This window comes from Apteryx rowi, unplaced genomic scaffold (genome assembly GCF_003343035.1).
Source record: "Apteryx rowi isolate R43461 unplaced genomic scaffold, aptRow1 scaffold_1, whole genome shotgun sequence".
NCBI classification, from domain to species: Eukaryota; Metazoa; Chordata; class Aves; order Apterygiformes; family Apterygidae; genus Apteryx; species Apteryx rowi.
Genome location: NW_020447196.1, coordinates 8,907,900 through 8,918,579, shown reverse-complemented (window position 1 = coordinate 8,918,579; position 10,680 = coordinate 8,907,900). Strand labels below are relative to the sequence as shown.

The 10,680-nt window shown below is 39.0% G+C and overlaps 1 protein-coding gene across 1 annotated transcript; it reads right to left on the bottom strand.

Annotated features, from left to right (window-relative positions):
* Window positions 1–4,268: 4,268 nt before the first annotated feature.
* Window positions 4,269–10,352, bottom strand: CLEC3A (C-type lectin domain family 3 member A). The gene is made up of 3 exons (XM_026059617.1): window positions 10,176–10,352; window positions 8,113–8,193; window positions 4,269–4,970 (listed from the first exon to the last, which is right to left on the bottom strand). Exons 1-3 carry the CDS (start codon window positions 10,288–10,290, stop codon window positions 4,579–4,581), a joined length of 588 nt encoding a protein of 195 aa, XP_025915402.1. The 5' UTR covers window positions 10,291–10,352; the 3' UTR covers window positions 4,269–4,578.
* Between the last annotated feature and the right edge of the window lie 328 nt (window positions 10,353–10,680).

Sequence of the window (10,680 nt, the reverse complement as noted above, 5' to 3'; positions counted from 1 at the left end):
TTCATGGCGTTCATACATAGCATTGATGTCCTTCAGTAATCACTCAAATTTAAGGAATTTAGTTCAGCGGGTGGTTCTGACAAATCATAAGCCTCTGTGACACAGTAGCAGGTGACATAACAACGAGTGACGTAATAACTGTCCTACCTGACTGGGACAAGATCAGTGCCTCAGAAACACACAGTGCCCTGCAAGGGATTAGGATGTTGCCGGGGTGCTCCCAGACAGCAGGGGTTTAACAGGGTTGAATTTTGCACTAGCACTGTGTTAGGGTGAGCACTCAAGAATAGATCTTTAAAGTATTTTAAATTATGGATCTGGCTACAGCAGCAAGCTTTTATGTTCCTAGACAGCTTTCCTTCCCAGAGGGTTGATACACATGCATGAAGTTTATGAAAAAAAATAACATATGGAGAAAAATAAATGGAAGGAAGAAAAGCCAAGAGAGAAAAGTGAAAAAAGGTGAAAATAAAAGCACTATGTTTACCTTTTTGTTTGTAAGGCCAGGACTGGGCTTGGCTTTGAATTGTAACTTGCCTCCCCTTCATACTGTTCTGCTTTTAGTGTTGTACTCCTCACTAACTCTCTAATGAAGGTCAGAGGCAAATCAGCAAGCCCTGGGCTCTGCTGTGTGGTTTGAAAAGGCTCCTGAGCATCTCTCAACTAATATCAGAACTTCCCTTTGAGGAGCAGGCCAAGGAGGGGAACTTTGCAGCCAGGACCAGCTCTCAGCTGGACATTGGTGCTGGCAGTCTTTCCTCCACCTGAGACTCTCCCCTTGCTGGGGAGGCGGTAGCTGCAGGCCGGCAGGCTTGCTCCAATGAAGGGCAGCACTCACACAGGCAGGGGTGAAGGAGTCAGAAGCAGAGAGGGAGGAGTGAAGCCAAGTGAGTTGTTTAAAATCCTGTGAGTCGCCTGTGGGATGTCACCCAGCTGGATCCAGACCAAGGGATACTGGGTATATTTCACCTGTGTAATGAAAGGATTCAAGTGTTTTCCCTTCTGAAAACCTGTTGTAACTACTAGCTTTTGTGCTGGAAACATAATACTGCTAAAATACATAACAAGGCAGAAACCAAGTGAGTACTGCAAGCCTTGTTCAGTCTCRTGTGGCTGCAAGGGGCAATCTCTTGCTCTTATATGAGATGAGTTGTCCCTGTCACAGGGGATTGTGACCTGGTCCTGTGCCACCCTAATATGGCAACCTGACTGCAACATTTTCCGCTATTGAGTCATAAAGGCTGGGGAGGCAAAGGCACATATATAAGTGTCCATCCCCAGCTGTTGGCTTCTGCTGTGGGTAGGAAGGTGGATCGAGTGAGACCTCCCTTGGGGTGGAACAAAGGAGCAGCAAAATCCTTGGACAGATCAGATGTGAGGTAGGGAGGAAGTGGTTTCAGGGTTTTTTAATTGTTGTATAACCAGGGCACCGTTCCTGACGTGTCTATCGCAATGCCTGCTTGGAACTTTGTAACTGTCAAGAGAGAATCCAGGAAACATTTTGAGTTTAAAAAAATCTTATTTTTTCTGTCTATAATCAAAATTTGCTAACATTTGTCATCAAAAATATAAAGAATCTAACTTTAACTGATGAGTGTTAGGCACTTTTGAAAGTTAGGTATTTATATAAACTTTCAAAAAGTTTTATTTTGTATTTTTTTCCAAACAGTGTACGTCTGAAAGTGTTATACTGGTCTTTTCCTTTAGCAAACAATTAGAAGGAACTAAAAGCAATATTTGTTATGATAAAATGACACTTAAAATTTAGTATATTCTGCATTCTTCTGTCACACCACTAGGTGTGAGTGTTGGAGCTTTTTCTGTTGTTGGTTTTACAGTAATGTATCTAAAAGTTGCTAATCATGTCCCGCTGAATTCCTTGTCACCCAGGCATTAATAACTATCCATCATGGAAATGCGAAATGACTAAGTGACCAACCACCCATCAGCAGAGCTGAATACCTAAGCTGTACTTAGTGGAGACCATCCTTTAATCAAGCCTGTTAAGTCTCAGGAATAACATGCAAGCCTCCCAGCTCTTATTTCCTTTTTATTCCATGTGCATCCATGTACTTGGGAGTAGGGATCCCTGGTGCACAGCTGTGTACAACCATTGCAGAGATGAGGAATACTCAGAACCCAGAGCTGGAATTTGAAGGGAAAACATTGCTAGGAGACCTCAGGGATTTTAGAAACTAATCACTGGAGATGGAGGTACAGAAAGGAGCCTAATCTGTTTAAATCGAAAAGATAGGAGGAAAGAAAGATAGGGAGCATAAGATCTTGGGATAAGTAGCACAGAAAAAGGTCCGAGCAGGCTTTCCTTCAATCTGTGTCAGACTGGCCGTCCAACAGGCAGCAAATATTCATCCCCTCTCTGAGCTCACTTTCCACAGTTGCAGTCATTGAGAGGAAAGACAGAGTGACAGTTAACTTGACAGGATAAAGTTTAGCTCCCTGCCCTCTTGATTTTCTGTCTGTCCTCTTGCCATTGCAGGCCTTTCTGTTGTTTTCTCTCCCACTACCATCTTTTTCACCTCCATCCATCCCATTTTTTCAATCATTTTTTGTCTTTTCTTCAGGTCTCTCTTTGTTATTACTTAACTAAGCATTCTGCTGGGAATCTTAAATTTTTATTACTGATTTCTTTATGGTGGGTTTTGTCTTTGTGAAGTAATTACTACTAAACAAATAGTTATTTATGTCTATGGTATCTGTACTCACTGGATGATGAACGTCCACCAGTAATATCTATAACCTTTTTCAATTCCTGCCTATAACTTTAGAAATTTGGCTAAAGTAGATTGAAGAAAATAATAAACTACTCATTTTGATAATTGTTTGTGTAAATAGGTTCTTGAATTTGTGGTGAATTTGCAGTTTGACTGTAGCTTTAGGGATGTGCTCAAATACCAAACTATTTCAGGCAAGCCAGAGGTAAAAAAGCCACACCAAATTCCTGCAGACTTTTAATCATGTTAAAATGTAGATAAAAGGAGTGTCACTTCCCAACCTTAGTAACGGTTGGTAGATTTTGAAAGAAAGTTGGAGATATTTGGGGACTTTTTTTGCTCCTTTATTTTAACTCAGGAGATAGGTAAGAGAATTCAGAATCAGGCCTATTTGAGAAATTCGTAAAGTGCTGGGAAGTGGAATGACTTACAACATGTACTACAATGCATAGAATGGTTGCATCTCATACACCACTTACACAAGTTGGGATCCAAATTTTGTCCTGTGGCATGTAAGTACACTAGTCTTAAGAAAATAACCCTTAAGAAAAGCACTAGGAAAGATTGGTCTTCACATGCATGCTCGAACTCTCAAAAATGCTGCTACACTTAAATACCAGCAATTGCAAATTTATTGCACAGTTTAAGGATATCCTGCACAATTAAAAGAGAAGGATTAAGAGCTAGCTTCCAAGCAAAAATATATTTAAATAGTTAACTGAAATTCCATTACACAAGAAAGAAAATGCAGTTTATAACATGAAGGTAAAGCAGTATTGTGAGGCTAAGAACAACAAAAAATAACCAGCACATTTTACTTCACTTTCAAATGTCAGGTGTTAAATTGGAAATTTGCATGTGGGCAAACAAGCGATGGTGCGGCCCACTCCTTTGTGCCACTTGGGAGTGCTGCCTGCCATGTGGGAAGATGTGAATGGGGGGTGATACCATGCCCAAAAAGGGGATCRTGCCTCTCTGTTCATGCATGCTGTGGCTCAGCAGGACAGTGTTGATAAGCCTCTTTCTGCTCCTGCTGGAGAAAGGGCTTTTGCACATCTTGCTGAGCATAGTAAGTGCCATACAGTAGAGGTATGATTTAGTCCCGCATTGATTTCTTCTATGGGAACATTCCAGATGGCTTTTAATATTCAATAGTTAATATTGAGACAATCTTGTTAGAAACAATCACATTTAGACTAACTGATGTTTTAGAGCCACTACTTCCCCCATTTTCTACCAGTGTATCATTTTTAACTCCCAAGTATTTTAAAAAATTTACATCTTGGTCACAGATCCATCCTGTTAAACTCTATAGGATGATGGCCATTTTTTTGCAGGAGCTTACACAACCCAAAAGTCCTTTTTAAGCACTGAACTAAAACGCTAGGATGCCTAGGAATCCTAGGATCCCGAGGCTTTGTGTTAGCACATGCCACCATACAGCAATATGTTTGTAAACTTTATAATATAAAATTTATAAATAAATTCACTAGAGGTCTGAGATCAAGCAAACACTATCCTACCAAGGAGATGTGAAGTACAGAATTAGAAGGTGAATTCCAGCAACCCGAACATCAGGCTGAGAGAATATGGCAAGATACGATGCAGTTTAGATCAAAACATAATGTATATTCCTGTATGTGGTGAGAGCACTCGCTAAATATAACATTTTTAGCATCTGAATAGAAAATAAATTAATAAAGAAAATGTCTGTCTCAAGGAAGACTGAGTACAATGCAGGAGATGGATATTTTTAACTCACCACTGTCTAAGTGGGAGGGGCAACTAACATGCAAAACTGCATGTTTGTAACCCATAACATGGTCATAATAATTTGTATATGGAATTACGGGATCAGAAATTCACAAATATATCTTTTGGCAGTACGGCAGACTTCATCCACCCACTTGCCTTGTGATGGCTGAGAAAAAAAGACACAGTTTTCACGCTTCCCCCCATTTGGTTGGGAGCGATCCCAGTTGAAGTACTGTAGAACCATGCCATTGACATCAACAAATTTCCCTTCATTTATCATGTCATTGACACCCAACCAAAACTCAGACACTCTAGGCATGCTTTTCTTGCCATAGTCTCGAAGAATATTTGTTTCGTCACTATTCCTTGGGATAGCCAGCGTCCCTCCCTTGGCTATGCAGTCTTCATTGGCATCATGAAAATGTTTGGTGCCTTCAGACACAAGGTAGCACTTCTTATGGGCCTTTGTCCCACGGAGACAGACTGTGAACAGATATGCATGTTTAGTAAAAGCTTTGGCTATATCTTTAATAATATTTCCTAAAAAGATAATTTTCTAATGGTATGCTGAGGATTAAGCAGACAAATCTTTCAGCGAATGAATGGCTCTGTTTATACTGTCTCTAGAGGGTGGTGCTGAAAGTAGTAGTGGGACCAGTCAGGGACTGCCATTCCTCCTGTTCACGTAGGACCTTGTACACAGCCAGTGCGTTGCATGTCCTGGGTGAGCCTGGACAGGGTGTCCAAAGGCACTCTGCAAAGCACCCTTGGGTGCAAGGGCGGTCGAAGCACAGCGTGCTGTTCTTATGGCTGCTCCAGAGAAGAGTCACTTAAGAAGGATAGACGTAGCTGTGGTCTTAACATCATAAAGTGCTTTGGAAAATCTTTCCCGTGTTTATGCTAATGAACCTGAGACATGATTTCAAGCCCCAGATTCCTTCCAGCAATTTAATTATCTGAAGAATTTTTGTGTTCTGCTGTTCCAGAACAGTAAAATATAACTCAGGTCTGCTGTCAGTATATCTTATGACTTTTGTAAATGGTTCTGCTTTCACACATTTTACCTTACTTCATCAGTCTCTTAAAACTGATGGAGTAGATGAGGAATGGATGTTCGTACTGTTGGCAGATGTTTGTTAGTCATCAGGAAATCTGTACTTGGCTTTATACTAAAGAGATAGATCTAAAGGTCTTTCCATACTTATGATATTTAAGTGCCAAAGTAAAGTGTTATGCATTAGCTACGCCTAGCTCCTTGCAGACAAATGAAGGACAGAAAATATGAAAATGATATTTTAAATGTATCCTGCTCACCAGAAAAATACTGATTTGAAATTCATAATACAATTCTCTGTCTGGACAATTGATAAAAGTATATTGCCACCTGCAGAAGAGTATGCATTTACGTCTTTATTTCTTAATTTCTAGACTTTCCAGCAAAGTCTTTCCCTTCAAAATCTAAATTCAAATGAGGTAAAGTGACTTAAGTCTATAAACCTTTTTTAAAAAGCAAGAGTACACTCATTACTGAGCTTGCGTGACAGTCTGAAGCAAATAATGTAAACATTTTCATTTATAAATCTGTTTGCTTTTAGTTTTACAACCACATGTGGTAACCACAGGTATGCCAGTGTGTCCCTTCCCAAGTCCTTTCCCTGCGCTTATGATCCACTGGAACATGTCAGAGAAGTTTTCATGTAAAGTACAAATGTATTAGAACATGACTTTGGCATTTGCTCTGTATTTGGAATTGCCTCTGACAGTCTGTGTGGGTAAGCTTGCAGGAATGAATCTTTAAACTTTGCTTTCCAGCTCTTCTAATGCAGATACGTGAAAAACTGGTTCTCCTAAGAAAAATACATACAAGAAGAGAATTCTCCTTGAAGGAGTGTTCCTTCTGAGTTCACGAAGGTAGAAAAGGGCTCAAATAAACTCCTGTAGCCATTATTTTTAGAATCCTGCATCTGACTACTTCCAGCCCATTTCATTTATTGCTTAAATTCATCTTGTATTTATATTACAAATACGTTGTGAAACAATATGAACATCTTCTGTCCTGATGTTTTCTATAATCTGTTTCTAATTCCTGTCATCTGTTCTGGTAAAAAATAATCATTTCATCAATAGGATATGGAAATCCACTTTGGATCACATTTTATATGTCTCAGTTCTTTAGTATTTCCAGTTGTAGTATTCATTGTATTCTTTAGCTGCATTGTCAAGATCATCATTTTACTACAGGGCTTACCCTTCAAACTTTTCATCCTTTGCAGCTGCTAAAGTTGACAATGGCCAAAGAAAAGTAATGAAGGTATTTGCCATATTTCAAACCCTTTAACAAATTTTATGTTTGTAGGAAAGATCAGAAAGGCTTTGCCTACTTTACTTCAGTAATGCCGCAATAAAGATGAGATTTGTTCTCTTTTGGGAAAAAGTACATACTGCTAAATGGCAGGATACATACATTTCACAATATAGAGAAAGAAGACATGGGAATTCAGACAAAAGAAGTCAGATTGTAACATATGTGTTTTGGAAATGCCTTTAAACCAAAAAATCAGCTACTTCTTGAAGTTTCATGAGGCCATGAATAAATGCAAGTAGTCAGAGCTAGAGGGTGATAGATCTCTTTTACCAAGTTTGGAATCCAGTTGAACAGTATAGGTTCTGGATTTAGAATATAGCTCAAAATAAGTTTTGAGGACAGAAGTTCTCCTGGCTCTGGTTTCATTTCTAAGCAACTGCATGATTACTCTCAAGCTTCTTCTGGAGGCAGTACAAGAACTACTTTTAAACAAAAGTTACTTGTCTAGCACAGGCTTCCTCTTATAAGAAATTTCTTAAGTCTGACTTTTTAATTTAAAAGAAAAATATTTTCTATAGCTCAAAAAGCTCTGTGTAACTGAACACATAAAACAGGATAACCCAGATACTACCATCCATAAGCAAAATATGTTCTGTTTCATGTGAATGATGTCATTTCCTCTGTAATGTCCTCTTGTACGTGTTTAATTGCCAAGTTTTGTGTCAACAGCTGCGCAAAAACAGAACTGTCTAGTAGGTGTATGTATATTTAACCTTCTTATTTTGTCTGGAAATTTCCAACTCTGCATATTGATTCAGGATACTTCTCAACTCACAGTGGCATTTTTGAATGTAGCAAATTACACACAATTATTTTAGCTTCTCTTTTCCAGGTATTCTCAGCCTTCTCCCCAAATGTTTTGCCTTCATGGTTAGCCCATGTTTATATCCGAGCTGGGAACCTAACTTGTTGACTGTCTGCTCTCAGAAACCCAGCATTCCTCATGTTGCCTTTTGTCTGATTATACCTAAAATGCATGAGAATCACAGTGTAGGGCTGTGCATAGCAAAGGCAAAAATAATTCTTGCTCCAGAGGGCTTTGCTGGAGAACCATCACTTTTATACCAATAGATCATTCAAATGCATCATACTTGATTTTGCTTGCATGCTTCCTTCAGCACTTTTCTCCTCATTACAGCTGCAGCGTACCATGTTCTTGAGGACATGTATTTCTCAGAGTCACAAGTCCCCATCAGAGATACAGGTGAGAGTGAGGAGTGGGAGAAAGGGAAAGCAGTGATTCAGTGTGAGCTGATTTACCTGTCTGAAGTGCTTGCATTTCTTTCAGAGCATTTACCTCTTGCCACAGCTTGTCAATCTGGGTCTTTAGGTCATCCTTTTCTTAAATAAAATAAACACACAGAGAGATGAGCAGATACATATGCAAAAAATTGATACTTTTTATGTCAAAAGCTGTTTCAAAATATCATGGGTTTCTGCATTGCTGAGATACCTTCTGAAATAAGGGGTTTTCCTTAATGAAAGGATTAATTTCAGAACCAACAGTGTACAGGTGCAAAAGTAAATAGGCAAATTTTGCTGTAAATTAGATCCTGGCCTACTAAATAGCAATTAGCAGCATCAAGAATCCATGTTTTTCAAACAATTACTGGGATATGGTCCAACTGAAAATGAGATTTAAACAACAAAGGTGAAAGGTAAAGATGCTTTCCTCCTATTTTTACAGGAAGCCTAATAAGAGCAGGACACAAGTTTTGTCTATTCAAAGAAATGTTAATTTGGGGAGCATAAAAGTTCCTCACAACTCTTGCTTTGAGGCAGTGAGGGACAGACAAGCTTGCTGAGCTGCACGGTCTCCCTCCCCTCCCAACGGAGGTGCTGGAGGAGCCTGCCCCTCTCTGCCAGCACAGAGTGGGCCTGGGAAGCTCGGACAGGGCCTCCACTTGAGTCACCCAGATTCGCCCTGAGTCACCATTTTCTGGCACAAAAGCACCAACAAAATGGTGGGACAAGAAAAGGTGCTGATTTACACATATGAGCTCCATTTTCATGTCCTCCTACATTTCTTTTTTCTTAATAATTGTAATAATCCACTACCATCAAACAACTAGCAGGCACGTTTCCATTGCACAAGAATACAAGTTGATTGCAGCAGTAATGAGACCTTCCAGGAGCCATAGTAACAAGCACAAGGAATAAATAAGCTCTTTCACAAGTAGCTGAACTAACAAAACCACAGTTCCTGTAGATCTGTGTTACATCACCTAATCATCCAGTTGCACTGGATTTGGATAGCTAATCTGGAGCTATAACCCTCGGTCTGGCCAGATAGGAGGTCAAAACAAGAAAAAAGCATCTGAGCTCATGGTATAACATTTTTCATAGTGGGACACTAATGCAGATCTCATTTCTCCACCCACATTCTGAATTTCACAAAATCTCGGAGAACTTGAATGTCATTAGTGAAAGGTTGACAGACAAATATGTGAGCAGCACAAATATATAAGGACATCCTTAGGACACCAAGCTAAAAAGTAGATAGAGAGAGTCAAAAGAAGAAATAAATATATACAACTGTATAGCTCCAGAGCAGTATAATCATCTTGTAAAATGGCTTTTTCAAGGCTGCATTTTTTACATTGACTAGGAGTTTAAATATTTGCCAGCAGTATAGCCTCCATCATACTCTCTTTTATTAGAAATAAGCTTTTAAATTAAATACACAGACATTTCCAAACAACATTCAAGGGGTTTTTTTGTTTTTTGGGGTTTTTTTTTTGCCCTGTAAGCTTTGCTTGGGGAATTTATCTTTTTCTACTAATTCTTTTTTTATTAGTTTGACTTGGCATTTCACAGTGCTTCTCACCCAGGTAAAATTATATTCCACAAATATTGGACAGACATTCTATTAAAATTAGGAAATAGTACAAAAATCTGAACAATAATCTATGGAGATTTACTATTTTATTCTGCTCTTTTCCACCATGTGTACATGAATTTCCATTTGTCTGATCTTAGTCAATATATACTAAGTAACTAAGAATCATTGGCCAGAATCCTCTCTCAGCTATACCTGTGAGTCCTAAATTATGTCAACAGAGTTGAGTAAGCATAGCAGAGCAATATATTTACAACTGTTATACAGCTCTATTTATGTAACTCATTTTGGCACATTATTCTTGGCTTAACTAACCCTCATAAAAATATTTTAAAGACAGACATAATATAGACTTATTAACTTTCCTATGTTAATAAGCATTTGTATCATATTAGTTTCTGATTCATGGGGTATTATTTAAGTACATAGTAAGCTCTGTAAAGTCCATAAGACTCTCTCCCTCCTCCCAGTTAAAGCCCAATACCTTTCACTCTACGTTTGCTGTGCTTCCTGGCTTTGAATTTTGAAGCCTGGCTGATAGTCTGATCCAGCAGTAGTATGCATATAAGTAGAAAAATCGTAAGTCCAGTTTGTGCCATGTCTCTTTCAAAGAATAAGAAACTTCAAGAGCTTCTCTTCAGCGGCTATGTGAGCAAGTCACATAGACACATCTCGGTAGGAACTGACTGAGGTCAGTTTTAAAAAGTGTAGTGATAGGGTTGGCTGTACTCCTTGCTTACGAAATGTGTTTAATACTTAAGCTGGCTCCGCATAAGGTACCCCCTTGTTCTCATGTCTCATCTGAAATTCTTATTTCCTTGTTGAGTTCAGCTGAGACAGGTTGCTTTATGGAGGAAATACCAGCACTGAACAGAGCCCTGATTGCCATTAATGAATGCCATTTCTTCAAAGATAATGTTTTATCTTTGAAGCTGAAAGGAGTGGACAAGCAGATGGATGCTCAAGAATGCCCTGAGCAATGGCAACTT